General features: G+C 39.1%; 1 protein-coding gene and 1 long non-coding RNA gene across 4 annotated transcripts in view; one reads left to right on the forward strand and one right to left on the reverse strand.

Annotated features, from left to right (window-relative positions):
• The window catches only part of LOC127510931 (uncharacterized), a 38,731-nt gene extending 25,162 nt beyond the window's left edge, over nt 1-13,569 (reverse strand). For both annotated transcript variants that reach the window (XR_007929789.1, XR_007929788.1), the window contains exons 1-2: nt 12,422-13,569; nt 4,496-4,659 (exon numbers count right to left, since the gene is read on the reverse strand). This is a non-coding gene — a long non-coding RNA (uncharacterized LOC127510931). The remainder of the gene's footprint in view (nt 1-4,495; nt 4,660-12,421) is intronic.
• A 142-nt stretch (nt 13,570-13,711) lies between these two features.
• Nucleotides 13,712-23,285, forward strand: tmem168a (transmembrane protein 168a). 2 transcript variants are annotated; one of them, XM_051891101.1, is made up of 5 exons: nt 13,712-13,864; nt 14,610-15,772; nt 17,061-17,203; nt 20,358-20,623; nt 22,031-23,285. In XM_051891101.1, the coding sequence occupies exons 2-5, from the start codon at nt 14,681-14,683 to the stop codon at nt 22,576-22,578; spliced, it is 2,049 nt and encodes a 682-aa protein (XP_051747061.1). In that variant the 5' UTR covers nt 13,712-13,864; nt 14,610-14,680; the 3' UTR covers nt 22,579-23,285. The 2 variants fall into 2 exon arrangements, with proteins under 2 accessions (XP_051747061.1, XP_051747062.1); XM_051891102.1 differs by lacking the exon at nt 14,610-15,772 and having other exon boundaries at nt 13,810-13,864.
• The last annotated feature ends 1,603 nt before the right edge of the window (nt 23,286-24,888 follow it).

Below are 24,888 nucleotides of genomic sequence, written 5' to 3' on the forward strand. Positions count from 1 at the left end.
TAATCACAGCGTATCTCTACAGCTGTTGAATATCCTGTACTTGAGGAGTTGCTATGGTGACAGTCGGCCATGTTGGCCTTGATGTTTTCACAGTCCCCTCTAATTACACTCCGTGGTTTGAAATGACTCAGGACGTTTCGGTGTGCCGTGCAAATGCTTTTGACAGCACGGTCCACTGAAAGAGAAACTGTGAAGGTAACAATTGCACTATGAAAACCTGAGGAAAATGTCTTTGACTCTGATATAGTGTATGTATAAATCTTTAGCTTAATGTAGCATGTGTATGTCAACAGGTTAATTCTGTTCATTCTACTTTGCAATCATCCACACCTTATCAGTGTCATATCCAGGAACAATTATGAAGATAAATACTCTGTTTTTCTGTAGGGATGCACCAATATTACAATTCTGTGTGATATTATTGTATCTGTACTTGTATCTGTCTGATATAAGTCTAAAGCCTGGGATACACTGCACGATTTTTGGCTGTCCCAGACGAAAGATTGCCATCGTTAAACAATCGTGGCGATTTCTGTGATCGTGGCTCTTAATCAGTGGTCCTATGTCGTACAGTGAGAGAGGTTCAAAGACTGGTTTTCCCGGTCTTGCGACCAAAGATAGCCTACGATCATTTTCTGACAGTGTCAGAAATTCAGCATGATCAACGCACAGTGTGTTTGCTGCTACGACCTACGTCTACTGACCAGCCAACAAAAATGCGACATGAAATCAATGCGACACGGCGCTAAAAACTGCTTACCTCAAGCTCCCTTCTTCTTTCGCCACTTCCTTTTTATTTTCAGCACACATAAGCACACAGCTCAGACTACAGCTTTTTTTCACTTTCTGAAGAATTACAGTACTTTCCACAGCAACATGTTAACGTTAGCATGATGTGAACAGCTTTCAGTGTAATGCCAGGTTCAGACTACACGATATCAGCATGTTTTTGGCACCATCCGTTTGACGCAGGGTGTTCTGGTGATTCGTAAATGACAATGGCGTCGGGACGCAAGAATCGATCATAAAGGCTCGTGGAGCAATGGTAACAATACTCCAGCCTTTATGATGTTTCCTCAATTGACTACCACGACAGTGTGAAAAAAGATAAATGCTGACGAACGATAGCGGAGGCGCTTCAGCAACACGGTGAATACTGGAATTAGCATTAAGCTAACAAGCCACTTTAGTAGATTGTTTATGCTCTTGTTTCCGGAAGTCATTCGCTAGTTCATTACGCATTTCGTTAAAGATGGTAAGTGATGATTGGTCGAGAAGCAACGTGTTGTCTGACATGTTTCTTGTCCACGACACATCAAGAATCAAAAGTCAAAATCGCATAATCAGACTCAGTAGCTGTTTCCATCACCCTGTTTTTAAGCACATTTTGAAGTATCGCATCAGAAACGAGTGATGGAAACCAAATTTCGGATAAAAAATCTCTTAATATTCGCAAAAAGTTTACACTCGCCTGAAATGGATTTTGACTTGTGCGAAAAAGATTTAATGTAATTAACAGGAGATGGAAACGCATTTGCCGAATAAATTATGATGTAGTCAACATTAAACCCACGTGACTAATCAGCTGTTTCCGCTGGTGTTTTATTTACTGTTGGTTACTAGGTAACCAGTACCACATCATCCGCTTGAACAACTTGATGGAAACGCATCTAATTCACATTTGTTTGTTTTTTTGTTTTTTTTTGCGCACTTTGAAAAGATTCGCTTCACGTTTGGATGGAAACCCAGCTAGTGACTATCGTAACAGACAAAAATATTGTGTTGTCTGAACCCGGCATAAAGTAAACCTACTCATTAAAAAAGTACATTTCTATACTTGCCATAAAGATTTTCACATTCTCACCCTGAAATGTCATACATACAGTACATCATGCTACATGACGCTTTGTGTGATTTGTGTAAACTGTAAGTTGAATTTATTATTGGACTGGAGATCCAAAAACAAAATACAGCCTCCTGTGAGGCAAAGTAGTTCTGAGGGGGCCGACACTCTCTGACAGCATCTCAGAGAGGGAACGCTGAAACCAGCCCCTCCGGCAAACGATTTATTTTTAACTCTCCCTCATCTCACCGTCTGCAAAAAAATGCTCCTGGCTCTCCATTAGTGCGGTCACGTGCCGTCAGCGATGCACGGGCCAGTGGATGGGAACAAGGGACCAAGAGTCCCCTCCCCACATATCCAATCAACTCCTCTCCACGTGAGGGGTGATGCCCAGAAGTTACATCTTTACCTTAAGGGTCTGTGGTTATATCTGGACCAGCTTAAATTTTGATTTTAGAAAAGCTGGTTTCAGATGGCATAAGGTGTTTAGGCTGGCTGGTTATTTTTCAGGTACAGTCCGACTAGTATAGCCATGAGGACACCAGCATTTACATGCCCAAAATGTACCTTATACTGAGGGACTTAACGACTACAGACATTGGCTGTTTACATGCATGTACATACATTAATAAGGAGAACATAACTCCTTTCTGTCTTGGATGAATTTGATAAGAAATCTCTGAGTCATAATGAGATTTCTGACTTTTGATTGCAGACTCGTATCTTGGCAAATCTGAGGGCAGTACAATGCGTGGTTAAAATTTTACAATGCGTGGTTAAAATTTTTTTTGAAAGTAGATCTGTTCTTTTCTTGAGGAGATGAATATGATATAATTTGAGTCTTTTTCTAAGGATAAAATGGTCTAGATTTCTATTTTCAGCAGACTGAGGATGAATCTGAGGGTGAGTTTACTTGACAACAACGTATTAATAGCGGTAATGGTTTTTCCTTTGTGTTTTTCGCATACAGATGACAATGTTGTCACAACGATTCCTGTTCACATGGATCTGCGACAACAACTAAAAACGCTGTATTATGCATGCCAGACCAGTAGTTGGCAATGTCACTTTGTAAAGAAACACTACACACTTAAAACACTAGTGTTATGTAAATAAATTGCTAAAACCATTTCAAATTTGTTTCAAATGGTTTCAAATCCATTTGAAACCAGTTGAAAGCAGTGTCATGCAAACGCCACCCCTGTAAGCGCCACCCCTTTTTTTTGTGTGTGTGTGTGTGTTATTGAAATAAATTAATACTTTTATTCAGCAAGGATGCATAGTTTAAACAAGCAGCACAACCATTTTTAACTGTTATAACAATAAGAAATGTTTCTTCAGAAGCAAATCAGCATAATATAATGATTTCTGAAGGATCATGTGACACTGAAGGCTGGAGTAATGATGCTGAAAATTCAGCTTTGCCATCACACAAATAAATAACTTTTGAAAATATATTCAAGTACAAAACAGTTCTTTTAAATTTTAATAATTATTTCACAATATTAGCATTTTACTGTATTTTTGATCAAATAAATGCAGCATAAGAGACTTCTTTTAAAAGCATTTTTATCTTACCGACTCCAAACTTTTGAACGGTCATGTATATTATGCATTAGTTAGGCCGGAACATTAAATTGAATTGTAGAAATCTAAACCAAAACAATAAAATGTCTTTAATGCTGCTAGACAGCATGCAATGAGATTAACTGAGACTTTATCGTATATGTGTCCAGCCCCAAATTATTTCTTATTTATCTCACCAGAATTTCAGAAAAGATCTCAAACTGTGCTCTGATTTACCAAGAATCAAACAATTGAGACCTCAATACGAACTCAAACATTTCTAAAGAATATTTGAGTTATACTATCCACTTTAATACTGTAGCTCTACACTTTTATTGCACGCCAATAATCATATCATTTGTGCCTATTTTTATTTCAAAGGATTATGGAAGAAATATCAAAGTTACTTAAATGAAACATAAATGAGAACTCCATCAAGTCTCTGGAGCAACAAAAAAGCAGCCTCTGAAAAATAAAATTCCCATAGTGGGAATGAATATTTGCAGTTGACAAAGAAGATGAGGCAAAGCCAATGGATGATTGACGGAAACATGACAGCACCGCAACACCAGAACAGTGAGGACGACGTGTTTGTGATACTTTATTTTGTCGTGCTGGTTCCAGGACTACCAGCTGTGCCGTGTTCCAGTTTTAAGAGCCGAAGAATAGTCTCTCCGGAGAGCAGAACATGCAGTCTTAGATGCAGAAGAGGAACGGACGCCCACTTTCTAGCATTAACGCACTTCAAAAACAGCTTGGATACATCAACCATCTCTGGTTAATATTCTGAGAGTGTGGTGACCCTGATAGAATGCTGCTTAAAAACTCCTACCCGTTTTTGCCATGACAGCCATGATCTACGGGCGAGCATATGACCATGCATGCGCGTGACACCACGGGTGTCTTTTTACGATTCATTCTCGGAGCAATCAAGCATCTCAACCGCTGTGTCTATTCTGTCATTACTGCTTTAATGAAGCGTGAAAGTGGCTTGCTTGCTCACCTTGAGTGTGTGTGTGTGTGTGTGTGTATGGGAGGGGTGAAGAGTGTGTCAAACGTCCTTTGCTGTGTGTCAAACTGACTCACCAATCAGGAGAGGTGGTGGATTAGTTCATTGGTGTAGCAGTAGGCGGACTATCAGAGCTCCTCATGCAGTCACATCATCTCTTTCTCTGTCTGTGTGTGTGTGAAACTCTTCAACAGGTCCTTATGCAATGGCCTCATAAAGTGTTCAGACACTTAAGCCACTCCTAAAAATGAATGAACATTATTGGATTAGAAAACAAGTGCCATTTATTTTTAAGATATTTCACAAAAAAATCGCCTCTCTCAGATCCTGCTTTTCCACTGACCTGCATGTAACTGACACGCTACCACAAACGTGGTGCATCATGGTCTTTGTTTACACCTAAAATCTTACTTCTCATTTTAAGAACATTTTAGCATCCAAAGTAATTTAATTCAGCATCTCTACACCATCACACACTCGCATTTGAATGATCAGAAGTTATTTAAATGAATAAACAAACAAATAAATAAATATTTATTTCATGAAAGCCCATTTCTGCCTTTAATTTTTTTACTCTGAAGTGGAAATGGGCTTACTTTTATATATATATATATATATATATATATATATATATATATATATTTAAAAATTAATTTTATTTTAGAAGGACAGGAAATATAAAGTGGTATTTGTGCAGTGTGACAAAAACTGTTTTAAGAAGTATTTTAATTTATTTTAATCACTGGCTTTTGTACAGTATACACACGCACACACAAACAGTATATACATACACAGTATACACAGTATAACTACATAATTTAGTTTGGTTATTTGTTTGTGTTTGATGCTATGTGTTTTTTTATTATCTGATGCAATGATTTTTAAATGTTGCGACTGTGCATATCTTAGAGAAAAATAAGGACAGAGAGGAATGATCACATGGACGTTCTCTCTCTCCAAGAGTTTTGGCTTTGAATCAAGCCCTCCCCACCCCCCATCTCTATCTATCTAAATGGCTGCTCTGCTGCTCTGCTGAAAGAGTGATCCCAGGGGGCGAGGAAACTCTCTGACTAGGCAGGGTACGGCGCAGAAGGAGGGTAAGTGGCGCTTGGCTTGTGGTGCTGCTTTGATTTTTTTCCTTCTTGTGTTCCCTGACTCCCTCTGGTCAGAGCCGTAGAGCACTGGGAGATGTGAAGGGTGATGAATGGAACGGTTCATGTTTTTGGGAGGAGCGGCGTTCCTCCCGGAATCTTTCAGCAAGATGTGCCATCACTCACGGCTGGCTGGCCAGAAAAACGTAATCCCAGGTGTTGCTGGCCGGTGATTTTCAGCCCTTTTTTTTTGGACTGCTCCAACACAATGGATAATAGAGTGTGACAAAAAAAACAGGACTCGCCGGCTGAGATACATTTCTCCTCCCATGAGCCTTTGCATGTCTGCTCAATGCAATGTAAAAGTTTAACTCTACAAATAAGCCCAAAATTTGAGCCTTTTACTGCACAATATTGAGTCAAAACATTCAATAAATTGAATTGTTGTTGAACACTGTTGAAATCAACCCACCCCTCTCTTCATTGCTCCGCCTCCAGAAATCATGAACACTTTACCGCCCGCTCCTAACCGCCTCGCTCCATACTGGTCTCGAATCCTATTGGCCGATTGCCCGCATGTGAGACCGCCGCACTAACAAGGACGGCTGTTTTTACCTGTACGGCTATCACTAGCTGGCCTCCGTTACACACAAGAGTGGATGTCAATTTATCATAGCAGAAGTGAAGCAAAGTAATGCTTCACGAAAAATAAAGCAAAGATGATGAACGAATGACAAGGAAGCACAAAAAAATGAACATACAGTACACAAGAGTAAATACAAGCAAGAATTGGTTGCTAGTCACCAGCAGCTTCAAATAAACAACAACACTCAAAACTGTTGTCCTGAATATTACAACATCAGCATTTCTTGGTTCTGTGAAACCGCAAAACCAAAGTTACCCACATATAGAGCAGAAACAACACAACCTCGAAGTACGTTTTCAGGCCTTCGCGCATAGGTCTCTCCAGTGCTGGAAAGCTTTTCTAATATTAATGTGGGTCCTAAAGCTTTTGCCTTCTTCTTTTTCAAGTGATATTCCTCTGATATTTTCTGTTTTGTATTGTCTCTCATCTCTCTTTCAACAGTCTTTCTTCAAATCTCACTCTCGCTCACTCTCTCTCCTCCACCATCATCATACGCACTGGCTAAACATATGTTGTGGTGCTCGGTCCGAGCAACTTTTCAACAGCGTTTCTGAAAAATCGCTTACTGGACCTCTAAACTGTTTCTAAGATACCGTCATGCTTTAAAATGAGTATACATATGCGACACGGTCAATCAGTTTTAATCAGACTTCGCAATGGGCTGAACTGGTGTGTCACCAACTTGTCACCTAATGTTACATTTACCTGTAATACCTGATTGAAAGAAACAGTTGTTTGACCCTGAATATTTCATTGTCACTATCATTTATATGGCATTGAGAGGCATGAGGGACACAGCCACTTTCTTATTCTCCATCTGTCCAATGTGCTTTCAAGCAGCAAACTGCTGACTCAACTTAAGGCCGTCCCACTAGCTGGCTCGAAACAACTTGATTTTTGTCATGGTTATCACAGCTACCGATAACCTGTTTTTGCAGCTCTTCTGGAGAAAAAAAAAAAAAGTTTTCAAGCAGCCTAAGCTGGTTTGCAGGTGTCTCAGCCTGGCTAAGTTGGTGTCTTGCTGGTTTGGTTGATTGGAGATGGTGAAAACCTCTCTAAATCCATCAAACCAGCCCACCCAGACAAAAACAAAACAGAGATTGCATGTACAGAAAGACCAAAGACCAATTTTCAGCTAAGGCTGGACAACATTTTCTTACAAATAAATAGCTATATCTTGCAACGAAGAAAGAGTACACTTTGTTCGTTTACTGCAAATATAGCCTACTACTGATAATGTAACAAAACAAAGTTAGTTGAAAATAGGCACAGTTTAAAGTGCCCCTATTATGCTTTTTTTGGATATTACTTTTCATGTGTAATATCGCTGTTTGTGAATGTAAAAGTTCTGCAAAGTTTCAAAGATCGAAATGCATGATAAATGGAGTCACTGTCTCCCAAAAGAAATAACCGATTCTGATCTGAACTACCTGAAATGTATCGTCAGTAAATCCAGTCTTCTCGTACGAACCTATGAATGTTTGTAACAAATTAGACCAATCACAATAGACTGGGCCATCTGACCAATCAGAGCAGACTCTAGGAAAGGAGGGGTTTAGAGAGACTTTTATCAAACCATTTCAGACACTGAGAGAAAAGAGGTGATGCTGCAATGTATATTATGAGAAAATTATTGTTTTTTTGACATTGGATGCATGTAAACCTATTGCAAGAGACCTCTAATAGCATAATAGGGGGACTTTAAAGGATTAGTTCACTTCAGAATTAAAATTTCCTGATAATTTATCCACCCCCATGTCATTCAAGATGTTTAATTTCTTTTCGACTGAAGAAAAAAAGACAAAGTTTTTGAGGAAAATATTTCAGGATTTTTCTCCATATAGACTTCACCGGGGTACAACGGGTTGAATGTCCAAATTGCAGTTTCAATGCAGCTTCAAAGGACTCTACATGATCCCAGCTGAGGAATAAGGGTCTCATCTAGCGAAACAATCGGCCATTTTCTAAAAAAATAAAAATGTATATACTTTTTAACCACAAATGCTTGTCTTGCACTAGCTCTGCGATGCGCCACGTATTATGTAATCACGTTGGAAAGGTCACGCATGATGTAGGCAAAAGTATGCAGCGTCTACAAAGTGAACATGCAAAGATTAAGTTAAATGCCCTTTACAAAAAAAAGGTAAAACAATGATGTTGGGCGATTTTGAATTTGGGGGGGAAAAGGGGATGAGAGAGTTTTCTGCCCTACTGCGATACTTCAGCCTACGTCACACGAGACCTTTCCAGTGTGATTATGTAATGCGTGGCGCATCACAGAGCAGTGCGAGACAAGTGTTTGTGGTTAAAAAGTATATACATTTTTATTTTTCTTAGAAAATTACCAATTGTTTCACTAAACAAGACCTTTATTCCTCGTCTGGGATCATGTAGAGCCCTTTGAAGCTGCACTGAAACTGCAATTTGGACCTTCAACCCATTGTACCCCGGTGAAGTCCACTGTAAGGAGAAAAATCCTGGAATGTTTTCCTCAAAAACCTTAATTTCTTTTCGACTGAAGAAAGAAAGACATGAACATCTTGGATGACATGGGAGTGAGTAAATTATCAGGAAATTTTAATTCTGAAGTGAACTAATCCTTTAACTCGAGAAGAAATTATGCTTACAACTAACGGGATGTTATCTTTACTGTATCTCTATCTGTAGAGCATCTGATTGAGAGGATCGGTTGACCCTGAAACCTTTATAGTCACTGTCATTGACAGGGAATCGAGGGGCATCTGTGACCCGGCCACCCTCTCACACTCCATCTGTCCAATGCGCAGTCGAACGCCCGGCCTGGAATATCACACGGCAAACTGCTCACTCAGCTTAACTGATCTGACGATTCCCATTTAGAGCCAAGAGGAACAACTGTCTCTTTGCCCAGGATTCATCCTAAGGGATCGATTTCATTTACTTCCAAACTTTGATTGGTGAACGTAATGGCTCAGACAGAGAGATGCAAGCATGTAACCTCTGAATCTTAATCAAGCGGAAGATCACCAGTCAGTTCGAATAAACATCACCGTATGGGACATTTCATCCCATCCTGAAAGATGGATTTATTGTACGACTGTACTACATTCTCACAAGAAGATCTCATCAATATTTCATTTATTTGATCATGGATATGATGACTAATGCCTCCTTATGTTAGTATGTTAATAATTCTCTCTATTGGCCGTGATGGCCGTATTATGGTCGTACAACAGCCCACAGTCCCGTCATGTAGCTTTAGCTTCAACAAACAGATTAATGTTGAATTGCAATTTCCTCGCAGTCACCTCGATTAATGGATCCCGCCGTCATTTCTGCAGCTCAGCAGCACTGAACAGGTCAGATTATTAAAAAGCCATTTTGGCTATACATGAAGGTTATATATGAGGTCACCATCATGAAAGGAAACGTCTTAATGTTTAAGATCAACCGTGATAAGATTGTGTTTCTCTCTTTTATTGAGAGAACACGATGTGCAAAATGTACATGAGCCAAACACAAGCCAAGTGTATATTTAGCTCATGTAGGCTGAACCAGAAATTGCATTTTGTTGCTTCAAGTCGAGTTTTCTTCTCGGTTCTGTCAGGGAAAATTTGCGGGGTGACACGATTAATTCATGCTAAATGAAATGCTCAAATGTAATACAACAGAATGAGGCACACTGTCTCAAATGACACACCGTAACATGCTAACTAAAGCACTTGAATCATTTATCGAAAGATATATGGCGGTTTTACATTGCCAAAACCACCATGCCATGAACCAACAATTCCTGGCAAAGACAAAAAAGCAACAACTTGACTGAAATGAAAAGACTCTGTATTCTATTGACATGGATGAGTTTTGGGGCATCGTGAGATGTATCTTTGGTTTTCAACAGGCATTAATCAGCATCCTTTGCCTTGGTACAACATGTCACCAAATGCCATATGACACATTTAAATACATCAATAAATATTTGACTCTTTATTCCCCACCCATCTCTTTCCCCAATTTCATTTGAAGCCTGACATGCTTCTTGATTTAGGCTGTGATGTGGCTGCCTTTCCAAACAGCTTCTTTATGAGACTCAGTACATCATATTGATTTCTGTGGGAATGAGATTTGTAGTGAACAGATCACTCGTGCTGCTGATGCTGTGCTTGTCAGATGAAGGTGGTCGTGCACAAGGGAAGGAAGGAGAATGGAAGCATGAAGTTTGGTGAATCTGACCCCAGTACCAGGAAACATAAATTAAGTTAGGCTACATATTGGCTGTATGGCGGCTATGATCTATTGTTAGTTTCAGACAGTAAACCCACAAACATCCACACAGTCCATTCACTAACCGTCTAAAGCAAAAATGGCAAATGCTGACAAAAATAACTGGTCCCAATCCAATTGTCTATCTTTATGCAACTTCCAGGAGTTGGAGTGCAATAGTACATCAGGAAACAAAGTCATATTTGGGTCAATGACACAAGAATGTCCAAAAAAAAAAAAAAAAAAAAACCTATATATATATATATATATATATACACACAATTAATTAATCACGATTAATCGCATCTAAAATAAAAGTTTGTGTTTACATAATATATATATATATATATATATATATATATATATATATTATATATATATATATATATTATGTGTGTATGTATGTGTGTGCATGTATGTTAAGGTAAAATATTAAAACATTAACACTAATGAATTATTAATTTATAAATATGATTAAGTTTTTGTGTTACACTTCATGAACAAATTAAATTATTTAATTCAGAAATTAAAAAAAGTGTATAATAAAACTTGTAGTTATAACCTAAGAAAACTATACATTTATGAGAACAATATTTTTTGAGTTGTATGTGAAATAATTTACTAATTTTCGACTGACATATTTCTCATTACAAAATACTTTTGATCAATTAAATGTTTCCAGATAAACCGGTCCTCAAACAGCATGTAAAACGAAAACAAACAGTTTTTATCTTCACACTAGCAAAATTATCTGGTGAAGCTGGTTAACCAACATGGTTAAAGGGATAGTTCACACAAAAATGTAAATTCTGTCATCATTTACTCACCCTCAAGTTGTTCGAAACCTGTATGAGTTTCATTCTTTCTTTACCAGACAGTATTTTTTTCCTACTATGGAAGTCAATGGCTACCGTCAACTGTTTGGTTACCAACATTCTTCAAAATATGTTCTTTTGTGTTCAACAGAAGAAAGAAATTCAAACAGGTTTGGAACAACTTGAGGATAAGTAAATGATGATGAAATGTTCATTTTTGGGTGAACTAACCCTTTAAGCAAGTCTAGAACCCTAGGACACCAGTATCCAAAAGCAGGCCAGCCCAGATTATTAAGCACTACACCACATGCCTGGATCAAATAATTTACACTTTCACAATTTTTTTTTTTTTCCAGTGTGGTAGTATTTGGCTCATATGCTGTCTGCATGGTCGAGCAGGACACAAAATTAATTAGTGCAATTGTCCTCTCTGGAAAACGTTTAGTCAACGTTCATATCAAGTCCAAGCCTGACTGAAAATGCTTGCTGCTCTTATTTCATGTCATAGTGTTGAATAGAAGAGCAGTATTTATATTTCATATGCCCCTTTTTAATGTGATGCTACATGCAGGTTGCCAGGTGGTGTGGAGGTGTACAGGTGTGCATAATTCATAGGTTTTTTTCCCTTTCTCTCTCTTATTTTTCTCTGCGGAGGAGGAAGAGTTGGATGGAGTCGTGTAGCCCACAGAAAGTCCAGAAAGCAGCACATTCATGGACTCCTGCATTAGTTCAACATCTTTAAAGACACCATTAGCTACAATGATTAATATGTGCATTCTTATTTGTGTATTTGAATGACTCAGGAAGCATTCAAACACATTGGACGGTTCAGATCTCTCAATTATACATTCAACTGTCAGTGCTGCTAATTAAAAAAAGCCCACATTCCCTTTGTCGCACTTATCTTGTTCCTTCAGAATTACATGGCCTATTTTGTGAAGAATGACCTCAATATTTCATTCAAAAAAAGGTAAATGTGGACTAATTGGATGTATTTATAAAAGGCTATGACCCCTTAATGCACTCTGAGACCGTGCACAGTTTGCTTTCTCTATTTCATCCTTTTTTCATACATATTATCATGACGCACACATTCAAACATGGCTCAAACTGATGTGGGTGATACATGTGTATTTGCATTATACTTTTGGTACTTTAAGTGATTTCGAGTTCTGTTAAATGACAATTTTGCTCGGAACATGTCTTTACCTGAAGTAGAGTCGTTCACAGGCTGCACTTGTTTATCTTCCTCGTCGCTGCAATAAACGATAACGATAGGATGGTTTGGTTAATATCAATTTAGTCCACCGCTGTTTATGCAAAGCATTCTGTTTTACGATAAATCTACTGTTTCACACAGCGATAAACCGCTCCAAAAGATTCAGTCTTTGAGTTAGTTCAATCATTGTAAATCCACGTTGACGTTTCAAATGAGAACCGATTCAAAAGAGTTCATTCACGAATCAGGCATCGTTAATTCTGATTCTAAACCGCAAATAAACAAAAAATATTGGAAACAGGACTTGATAAAATATTTCCAGTATTATATGGAAATCTCCTTCATAAATTTGTTTTAGCAGTTTTGCTTGGTAAATCGGCTTAAAATCCTAAAAATAGCCTAAAGGTTACTCTTACAATAAACATGCAGGAGGATCAATGGAGTAATAATTTTGCTGACTTTTAGTTTTAGTTTTTTTCTTTCCTTTGAGGTTAATATTAAATGATGAACCAACCATTACCAAAAATGGCAGATTCCTGTATTTTCAGTGTGATTCGTGCACCAGCCAAGCAACTGCCATTGAGATGATTGGGAATAACTTTCTCAAGGTATTATAGACCTCCTTGTTGTAGGTAGACAGTTAAGAGAGCTCATAACTTCTCTCTTTTCTTTTCACGCTTGCAGAAGTTTGTGTATGAGGCAGACAGCCTGCCGTGCATTTACCCAGTCAGGGAGATCCTGCAGAAAATGCCACACTTCGCTAAGGTTCCATTTTCAGGAATGATCATAAAGGAAGAGGGAGTTTCACCTACTTTGACTTCACTCGCCAGCATGTCTTTAAAGCATGCTGAGAGATTTATGCTTTCTATTAGGCTATAGTTTTATTTGTGGTTGATTTTAAGTATTTTATTTTAAGGCATACAAGTGAGAAATGATTATCTGAAGCACCTTATCCACCACAGTAGAACAGCTTATAGCTTGCCCCTCATGAAAATGTAGAATTATGTTTTCTAATGCCAACTGAAACTGAAACTGCATCACTTTCTGTTTTTCTTCACAGGAACACTCAGCACAGATACAAATACTTAATCAATCATATCCACAAAACATGTTACATGCTGTGTACAAAAAAGATGTTTTAGTAGATATGTGTGAATAGCTTTGTTTTTGGCACACTGAAAAAGTAAATAAGCAACACAGGATATTTAAATACATTTTAAATTATAAATTATCATATGTATATCTCCAATAAATAAACCGACTAAATTAACAGTATGTGACAAGACAACACCTGAAAACAAATCACGGATGTGACGCAAAGAATTTCTACGCAGATTTTACACTTCGCCTTTGACCCTTCTGTGCCGCCGTAGTTTGGAGTCCGGAAGCATCATGGCCATCGGGAAACTAAAAACTCTTTGCTATAAACAAATGTAAGAATAATTCTGCTTATGCTTTACTTTCGAACAACGATTAACTGAATTACAAAAGTCAGTCGTTAATACTAATTTTTTTTAAATGTCGCGGTATTTTAATGCTTTCAAAGTATTTACAGTGTTAAAGTTGAGAGTGTCTGGTTTAGGCTGGTTATGTGGCAGTTTCACATCTGACATCTATTAATCTTGAACCTTGGCACTCGTAATACATAACAGAATCTGTCATCTTATGTCTGTTATGGATACGAACATCGTCAAAAAATCGCATGACCATCATGTGCTCAAAACATCTCACGTCTCTCTCTCTCTTTGTGTATGTATATTAAGTATTAAGATGAAACGGGGCTAGTTGTCACAGCTTTTTACTCCATTCACAGTGAATATTTCTCAGGGTTAGGATGTATGGAAACTATGTTCTGTGTACATACAGTTTATACAGTATAACTGTAGGCTATATATGTAATTGGACATTAGAACCTCCTATATATTATATATATGTTCAAATATATCCTTTTTTTTTTTGAAAGGTAGGCCTATATACCATTCCATTGTTTAATTACAGATTCAAAATGAGTATAACCTTTTTTTTCTTTTTATTATTTGTCATGATGCCTTTTTAAGATGATAATTTAATTTTGGGCTGACATGTTGATTATATGAATGTGTTTTTAATGTTTTTAGAATTGCGTCACTGACTTCAGTACTAACAATTCTTTTTTTTTTTTTCCATTATTGATTTTAGTGGAATGCCTCAACATTATCTTTCCTAGTCTTGAAGGAGTGAGGCCTAATCCTCTGTGGTCATACTCAAAAATGTCAGGCCAAGAGGATTCGGACAAGGGTGTGGACATGTGGTCCTCTCTCCGCTGTCTGGGGTATCTCTCCAGCTTCAACCTGCTGGTAGCTGTGTGCTTGGGAATGTACGTACGATGGGAGCAGACCCCCTCAGAGCCCATGATTCTGGTCATCTTCATCTTGGGTTTGTTTGTTTCAGCCATAGCTTGTATCCTCTACTACTACTTTTCAATGGAGTCTGCCAGTTTAAGTCTCTTCCACCTGTGGTTCGGCTTCCTGCAGGGTCTCCTTTGCTTCCTGAACTCCCCATCTCTGGAGAAAGACATAAAGGAACAGGTCACAAACTACCTGTTGCTCGCTAGCGTAGCCGTTCGGACGCTCTGGGCCCTAACAGAACGTCTGTGCGGTAATGCTAAGTATAAACCAGTCGTTCTGACCTCATCTGAGCTCCTAGAGCTCCTGGGATTTGGTGTCGCAAGCATCAGCTTGGTTTTCTACAAATCACTGGCCATGATTGCGCTGACATTTGCGTTAATGGCCCTCATTGTGGACCTTCGCATGAAGTCGCCCTTGGCGCTCCCTAATCTTGCCTGCTTTGCTGTGATCACAGCCGTTACCTTCTTCCAGTCCTTGGAAATCCAAACAAACCCCTTCGTGCTCAGTTGCTACCTGGGACGGCTTATATGCGAGCCCCTTCTGGACGTCTACTTTAGCAGCTTGTCGGCGACCGAACGCTGGAAGCAGTTTCTCTCAGCTGGCCGCCTGTGGAGGATATTTTCTCTGTTTCCTCTGACATTCGTTGAGCTGGTGTTCTTTGGGCTCTGTGCCCTGAAGCTGGGTAATATGACAGCCTGGTACCTGGTCATCCCTGGCTTCTGCGTCTTTGGCCTCTTGTGGATCTTGTGCCACATGGTATTCCTTGTCACACTATGGTGCTTCCACACCAAGCTAAGCGAGTGTCAGAAGATGTGGGCGGCCCAGCGCTCACAAACGCTCAATTTGGACAGGATCATGGCCTCTAGGGGCATGCGTCATTTCTGCCTCATCTCCGAACGGCTGGTGCTCTTCTGCCTGATGTCTACTGTCATACTAGGGGCCGTCTCATGGCAGGTAAAGCATGTTGATTAGGGGTGTAACAATACCCTCATTCATATCTCGATTCGATACATATCATGATACTGAACTCACAATATGATATTATTGCGATACTCCAAGACATGGATAACGGTTAACAAAAAATGTACTGTTGATTGAAATGCTAAATTTGGTATTATTTTGGGGGTGGAAATGAATAGGCTTGGACTTAGTGCTGGTAGCCCAATGCACAGGACAATGGTGACACCAGAATAAAAATATTCTTGATTCTTGATACAGAATTATTTTAGGCGAATATGCTTGCACTTTTTCACTGACTAGATATATTTAAAATAATGTAGGCCACTTTTTACTGGTAACACATGACATTTGGCATTATCGGGACCCACAAATATTCCCTCATTGCATTATTATACATTATATTCAACATTATATATAGTAGTTTAATGTAGTACTGACACTAAAACTTGAAATTTTTCTTACACAGTATTTTTTATTTTGGATGAACTATACACAATACATATTGTCACTATCCACCATACATAGTGTTGCTTTTTTATATTGCAATATATTGTGACACGATATATTGTTACACCCCTAATGTTGATTTACACTTTTTATAATCAATCTAATTTTATCTAGATATCATGAAATCTGTTTATACTTGACATCCAATGAATTATGAAGATACATTGTGATCCTATTACTAAAAACCATTTTCACCCCAAAATGAAAATTATGGTATCTTTTATTTACTCACCCTCGCATTGTTTCAAACCTTTATGAACTTTCTTCAGATATCTTTGTTTGTTTCGATAACTGACTCTTAAAAGAGCTTACATTTTAAAAACATTCCATGCAATGTCTTATCTACATCAATGATGTGTACATCTAAATAAACCAGCTATCAGTCTATGGGCACAAGTGCCTAATCTAACCTTTATTGTAATCCACTTGAGGTTTTATATTAAAATATGAATTTTGCATAAAATATGAGTCATTAGAAGCACTACTTCCATCTTTGCTAATATTATCCTGCATGTGAAGCAAATGCAGTGTTTCATTTCTTTAATAAATGTGATTTTTACCAACGAGAGCAATGTGCTGGTGAGTCAGGCGGCATATTTATTTAGTTAATCAAAATGAACAGGTCTGAGAACAATGGCTGTGTCCAAAATTGAATACTAGCATACTACATACTAAAGACTTCGACTGAATTAGACTGTGTTTGTTTGGATGTACAATCGTCCTTCCCTTTAAATTCACTTCAGAATTGTTGATCACTGAGGGTTCCTCTCTGTAGGTCACTTCTGGACTCTTCATGAGTGTGTTTTTAGTGGTACTGCCACTGGAGTCTCTGGCTCATGGACTCTTCCATGAACTGGGCAGCTGCTTGGGAGGTACCTGCGTTGGGTATGCGGTGGTAATTCCCACTTACTACAACAGGTAAATGCACATTCATATGTATACTCATTTAATGGTTATATGGCATACAAAGGCATTTTCTGACTTGCATGTTCACATGGTCACATTGACAGAGAGACAACCTTGCAGAAACCAGCTTGTTGATGGTTTATATAACAGACATTTATACCTGTGAAACTGGTTTTCTTTGGTGTCATATTTCTTAGAATCAGTTCAAAAGCTTTACATTTATTCATTTAAAGGGTTAGTTCACACAAAAATGAAAATTATCCCATAATTTACTCACCCTCAAGCCATCCTAGATGTATATGACTTTCTTCTTTCAGTCAAACACAATTGGAGTTATATTAAAAAATATTTTGGCTCTTCCAAGATTTATAATGGGAGTGAATAGTAACCGTGATTTTGAAGCCCAAAAAAGCGCATCCATCCATCATAAAAGTAATCCATACGGCTGCAGGGGGTTAATAAAGGCCTTCTGAAGTGAAGCGATGCATTTTTGTAAGAAAAATATACATATTTATAACTTTATAGACTGTGATCACTAGCTTCCAGTAATGTCCGTCCACACGTTCATGAGAGAGTCGAGTTCTGGCGTATGACGTAGGATATAGGTGTAGCGTAAGCTTAGATGAGAGTAGACGCCTCTCACAGTTCAAACAAACAGGGCTGGGCAACAAACTTAAGCTCCTCCGACATTTTTCTTTAAAAATTCTCGTTTTAGACTTCTAATTTATGACTTTTTTGTTTTGCTTTATCCTCTGCGCTTCTGTGTTCATCAGTACGTCATGCGTCAGTTCAAAGTTCACTCTTCTGCCGGAATCGACTCGCGTACAGAAGCCAGTGATTCTAGTTTGTAAAGTTATAAATATGGATATTTTTCTTAAAAAATGCATCACTTCAGAAGGCTTTAATTAACCCCATGGAGCCATATGGATTACTTTTATGATGGATGTGCTTTTTTGGGCTTCAAAATCGCAGTTACTATTCACTGCAGTATTTTATGCAAAGTAAGAACTATTTGCAATTCAGAGAAGTGCTATTATTTATGCTTGTGGATTGATTGATTACATACATTATTAATTATGTATTGTTTCTTTTGTTTGTTTCAATCCATATAAGTTAAATATATGTACCTGCCTATTTTTCCCCTGATGTCCACTTATAATGTTTGTCAAAGTTTCTTGCACTAAAAACATTGTTACATGAACTCATTTCATCCTTTCTCTGACCCTTAAATTATACAGTTTTCGCTACTGTATCTTTATGACTTTTATAGTATATGTAAATGATCTCTATTATGATTGGCTAACCTTTCTTTACCAGCGTAGTTCACATTGTTGTTCTTTAGGTTTGGTAAAGTTGCTGAATACTGAATAGTCTTTGATATTTGAATCAGGCCTGATTTTTGTGGTCATGATGCCACAACGATGATGAAAAAAATCATTCAAAAACAGCTTGTTTTGGATGGGTAGCTAAATCAGAAAGATGATTAATATTCATAATTACAGCATCAAGGGAAATAGTCTGCTGCCCTACTGTTGCTCATCTTGAATGTGCATCTTGATCAGTCCTTTGCTAAGTGTCAAGAAAAAATAGAGATGTGTAGAAAAAAACACCCTGGATTGGATCTCTATAAACACATGTTAGCGTTAAATAAACTCATAGCCTTTAATAAACTTGGTCTATTGTTGGTTCCGCTGGGAGAAGCATGTGCCATGCATACTGAGAGAGAGTGAGGGTGGGGTACAGGGCAGGCCGTCAGCCAGGTCGCTGATTATGATGTCGATTAGGATGCAGCTCCACAGCCTCTTCACGCTCAGTATTCCAGCACTCTTGGTGAAAAGGCTCTGCGTGGAGCAGGCGCATGAGTGGAATGTAGCAAGGTGTAATCTTCCATCTGATGGGTACAGATCATGTTTTTACCATGACGAGGGCCTCTTGGGAAGATGAGAGGGGAAAGAGGGATGAGAGAGAAATGCTCAAGTCTGACAGCGAGAGATCGTTTTCATTCCTAGCAGATGCTGTGGTACCATTTTCTGTCACATTTAAAGGGAATGCGCTCTGGCCAACATCCAAATATTTAGATGGTTCACCCAGAAAGCATTTTAATAGTTTATAAAAAAACATGAACAATTCATTAGTCCTTTTAATGAAAATCTTGTTTATCTGTTCTGATAGATGCTTTGTAGCTAATAACCTTCTTGTGGAATTCAAATGAAAAGATATTTCAGCAAAGATTTTGCCTTTAGTCATGATCTTATTTTTGGTGCCTAAAATGTTGTTGTGTTTAGGAATGAGGGGCACTGGACCAGGGATGGTTTGAGCAGAAAAAAACAGATCTAATGCAGTTTAAAAAAGAAATGAAGAAGAAGACGCAAGTGGGAAAGCTCAGCAATTGAGAGAGCGAAGGATAAGAGTCCTGGCAAACAAGCTCAGAGAAGCGGTCATTTCCACTTGAGTAGCTCAGCACCTGCCTAGGTAGTTTTCATGGGTCACTGTGCCTTAGACTTGCCATTTCAGTCTTCAGCAAGCATGTCTACCTATGGGAAATAATCTTTCAACGTTGCCACCACTAATGCTTGGTCTTGGTTTTATAATCACATTCTTTGGGAAGCAAGGCTACAGGGGGTTATAATGGTTTTGGTTGTTAATTGTCGACTTGTTATTAGCCAGTGCTGTTCTGGGTGATATTTACAGCAGGACATCTTGTCATGCTCTTTTAGAAAGGCGGAAGGGGTTAGGTTGACCCTGCGAAGAGCTGCTGAATTACTTGCTCACAGTTCTGAACAGATTAACATCATCCTTCCTATGTTCTTTCTCCTTTTCTTTGTACCTTTTTCTCAATCTTACATTTTCACTCTCCATTGTGCTTATCCCTCTTCATTTTTTTGTACTTGGGTTAGTGTACATTCAATTAAATTCACATTTATTTGTATAGCGCTTTTCACAATACATATCGTTTCAAAGCAGCTTTACAGAGAATGCATGTCAGCATTACAATTTGGAAAATGCAGTTAGCTAATAATATAATAATTTAGGCAATTAATTTACAATCACTGTTAGCAATTTTCAGAAGGTTAAGTTGACCCAGTTAGCAATTCAGAAGCATCAGCCTCTCTTCCACATTTCGCCCATCACTATATCCTCTTTACTTTTTCTCGATGGGGTGCAGTGCGGATGGCCAGCCATTGCTGTTGCCTCCAGGGCAGGTCCAGGAATTGCACTCCACAGCTACTTTGAATGCCATGCAGCGACTCTTCTCCCACCACCTCATCCAGACCTACGGATGTGATTACTCCACCAGTCTAAGCCTGGACACCCTGGTGGCCAAACTGCGCTCATTTCTGGAGCTCTGCACCGCTGAAGGCCCGCGGCACGACACCTACATCCTATACTACAGCGGCCACACGCTTCCCAGTGGAGACTGGACTTTGGCAGGTAAGAGATGGATAGCAGTCGCAATTGATAGGGTGGAATTGATCTAAATTAACTGAGAGTTGAGGTTAAGAAATGTAGCATGTCTACATGCTGTTTTCTTTTATTGAAATGTATTGAAGAAGACCCAAACTAAATAAATTTCTATATGTCATGCACTAACCGGGAGTTATTTATATCATAGGTTCTCTCGAATGCTAAAATCAATATTGCTTTTTCAGGTCTTTGTAAAACAGATCAAGGAACGAATGCTTTTATTTTGACTGAGCTTTAGCAATTTATCGCTCTGAAAGCTCTCTGAACTGTAAAGATATATCTTGGCTCCATCGCTCCACCATGCTTTATCTTCCTGCCTGTGTGTGCGTCCTGTAACTCGGTGAGGTATTAATCGTCATGAGCGATATGGGATGTCACAGCCCCTGTCATAATGTTTGATCAGACCAGGAATCCTCGTTCGGGTTTTGAACAAGGTACTTGCAGAGTGTTATTCGCAGTCTTCCCAGCAGCATTGCAAACTGTCAGACTTTTTACACCTTTACCGTGTTGCTAGCACCGTCTCTCTCCGTTTCCCCTGCAGCAACAGCCTGTCGTGTCTATTTCAGCACTTTATTTATTTGTGAATGGGAATTTCTTTACTGAATGCAAACTGGTGCAGTTTTACTTGATTGGATAGTGGTGTTGTTTGAACTTGTCTTGAGTTGGCAAACAAATAACCAGAGGTCAACAGATATGTCTTTGATTGGCTACAATGATCAACGCTTCAAAAACATGTTGTAAAAAGACATCTTTGACGCTCTTCACTGAGCACTTACACAGATACACATGGGAGCGTTTGAACGCAGGCATCTATCAGTGGATCCGACTATCAGCGGATATATTAGGGATCCGTTGATAGTCAGATCCACTGATAGATGCCTGCTTTCAAACGCTCGCGTGTGTATCTGTGTAAGCGCTCTGTGTTTAAGAACCCACTCAACAGCACTCAAAATGCTAGGGGGTAATGCTGGTATCGTCACATTTTTTAAATTTCAATACTGACTTGGTACCGAAGTCGGTACTTTTGACAACAGTATTCCTTACATGTGTTATATTGAACTAAATACATCGTAATCGGCTAAAATGCATGCACAGGTTACTTTACTTCCTGAACAAGCGCGCACCCGAGTCAGTGTTGCTTTCACATTCACGCGAATCACGCCACAGTTCAAGTGCAACCGAACTCAGACCACCTCCTTCAGGTAGTCTCAGGTTCGATACCCCGGTGCGCACCGGGATCCACATGACAGCTTTCACATTAGCAATTTTTCATGCGAACCGTGCCCCGTTCCGAACTAAACTGCCAGTGTGAAAACACCCTAAGATGCACCTGAGACCTTCGTTCGATTGATTGACAACCTTTCTTGCCTACAGGTGGCGATTGCTTGCGTCTGCAGCAGATCCTTGATATGTGGAGGGAACGGAACAGTGGCTTCTCTTCCCGCCTCATCCTGGTCCTGGACACTGAGAATTCCGCGCCGTGGGTGAAGGCGGTGCGGAAGGTGGAAGGGATGTATGTTGCGGTACAGGGAACCAAGATGAGCCCTGTTCAAGATGCCGAAGCCCAAGAAGCCCCCCGTCTGGGGGACTTCACCTCTGAGTGGGTGAAATATAACTGCGATCCTGACAGTGGCGTGCAGTGGTCAGAGAGGGGGCGGGTCATCTCCGCAATATATGGTGTGTCTAAACCCTGGAGTGATTACGCCCTCCACTTGCCCACCGGGAGCGATGTGGCCAAGCACTGGAAAACACACTTCCCCAAGATCACGTACCCACTGGTGGCTGTTGCCAATTGGTGCTGCGGACTCAACCTCCTGTGGCTGTGTAGTGTGTGTTTGCGCTGCGTCAGGAGACTGAAACTCTCTTGGTTCCCTCCCAGCATACTGGACACAGGGCAGGGGATTAAACTAGTCCGATCTTAGGTGACCAATTGCTTTAGTTCTACATGATGTATATACATGACCATTTATATTTTCTATGCCGTTTTTGGGATATCCTTCATTGAGTTAATTGCTCAGTTGCCTTTATTTTGGTAACCAGTTATCGATGGGAAGCTTTGTTCGACTCAGTCCTGCTCCTCAAGATCTACCTTCCTCTAGTCACACTAAGTTTCAATTGAACCCAAAGACCTTGACTAAATGGAATGTTTAATTTGAGTTAGCACTAACCCTTGCAGGTTGGTCGGACTTTAGGAACAGGATTGAGCACCATTGTCATATGGCGACTTCTGTTTATCTATGTGCCCTATATACACAATATAGTCACTGTCTTATATCATATGAATCTGTGCTTTTTCACAGTATTGAGACTATCAGTACCAAGTGCCTTGTGTTAATTTATTAGATTTTAAGTGGAATTTCTCTGGATGTGGGTGAAATACGTGTATTGCAATGTATTCAGTCTCAGGCAAAGTTAAACAATCTAATTGTTCCTTAAGAAGGTTGTTACTTATTTTGTTTTTGCCAAGAAGTACAACAGGTCTGGTTTAGTTGTTTCCCCAAGACCTCTTCAACAGCCAATGTTTAAACCATATCATGCCTTATTTTATTTTGTATTTTCAGTGGGGTTTTTGTTTTATTAATTATTTTTCAACAGACCAGCGTCCTTTAATAAAGACTGTTTAAAATAAGCAGCTTGGTAAGTAGGTGTTCCAGCATGTGTGATATGCCTCTGTTTAGTGATGATTAGCTAGCATAGCTTTTTTTGTTAATACTACCAGCACTTGGTGTGTCTCAATCGGCTCCCTAGTCAGTTCACTGTCCAGGAGGTTGGCAATTTCTAGGACAGTGCTATGAAATATAATTTGACAGTAAACGAAACATAGAACGATATTAGTTCTGATGCATTACAATTGATAAAATACCAGTGACATTTTACCAGTGATGTGTACTGGTAAAATGTAAACTTGCCCCTTTCCAATGCAAATTCATGCTCACAGTATCCTGATTCAGGACATAGGGAACAAGGGAGAGTAATGAGACATGCAGCATGTTACAGTGTTTTATATGTAGCTAGTATATTATAGTATTTCAGTATATGTGAAAACAGTGCATGTGATGTCATGGAAACAGTGATTCTGTCAGTTTGTTCATTCTTGTCCTTTAAAGAGCATGACCTGCGTTTCACTGAAGCTGAACACATCTCCCAGGTAACATTTTTGAGTCACTTTCATGCATTTTATTAGTTCAGCACAGCAGGTGGGTGAACTACGGCTACCTTGAGGCTGTTCTTTAAAAGTGAGGGGAAAACCTTTCCTGCTTGTCTCTTGAAGGTAAGGAGAACTTTCATGTCATTTTTATTACATACCCTTTAGAATCCAGTTCCTGCTACTTGTTGACATGAAGACTGTGTTGTTAGCAGAGGCAAAGTGTAGCATCTTTGCTAAGGTCAATGATTCATGTACATACAGCAGAAATGTTTTATGCAATGATTAGATTAAGGCTAGCTTCATCCTCTAAACTGAATTAGCAGTGCTCTGCTGCACCTATTGAGGGTTGCTGAGTCAGAAGCAAACACGCACACTCATCAGGACCTCATTTGTCTTTTTAAGTCCAAATACATCAGCTGTGAGTAGGCAGATGTCATAGTCTGCACAGTTGGGTCAAAATCATAACATGGAAATGCACAGTTAAGGTGTTTGAAAATCTTATTTGAATTTGCATAGAACAAACAATTTGTGAAGATTCAATGCCGTTTTTAAGACTTTAAAATGGTTTGGCGTGGACAGTTTTGATTCTTTTTTTGACCAAGCACGTCTATAATACCTGGAGAAAGCTATCCAAGAGAACATGCACAGCCTCAGGCCATTACCAGAGGCAAGTCATTGGTAAAAACATCTACTATAATATAATGAAATTTTTCACAAGCAACATATTGTATTTTATCAGAATAAACATTTTGGCAAAATTTTAAATATCTGTCAAAGGAGAAAGATGCTTTTTAGGCAGTAGAATAGAGTAAGTATGCCGTTTACCAGCAGTGCGATTCCCTCTTGCATATATGGTCTCAAAGCTCATTGATATTGGCTGATTTTAGTTGTGTTTTCGAATTATTTATCTGAACAGCTGCAGCTGAATAGCTTGAATTAAAAACGTTGATGTAGCCAAATAACCTTGGAAGGGTAATTAGCTCACCTGTCATTAGTGAAGCTAGGCAGAGAGACAGAAACTCACCCAGTGGACTGTGTCTAAAATAGACACTCCCCACAGATGCTTTGGATTGAATATAGTCAT

Source organism: Ctenopharyngodon idella, chromosome 4, assembly GCF_019924925.1.
Source record: "Ctenopharyngodon idella isolate HZGC_01 chromosome 4, HZGC01, whole genome shotgun sequence".
NCBI classification, from domain to species: domain Eukaryota; kingdom Metazoa; phylum Chordata; class Actinopteri; order Cypriniformes; family Xenocyprididae; genus Ctenopharyngodon; species Ctenopharyngodon idella.

Excerpts from the sequence above, each read along its gene's own strand:
- tmem168a (XM_051891101.1), top strand. The coding sequence starts at position 14,681 with ATGTCAGGCCAAGAGGATTCGGACAAGGGTGTGGACATGTGGTCCTCT. Across the intron at positions 17,204-20,357 it reads ATTCCCACTTACTACAACAG|TGCGGATGGCCAGCCATTGC; the intron begins GTAAATGCACAT and ends GATGGGGTGCAG. Across the intron at positions 20,624-22,030 it reads TGGAGACTGGACTTTGGCAG|GTGGCGATTGCTTGCGTCTG; the intron begins GTAAGAGATGGA and ends TCTTGCCTACAG.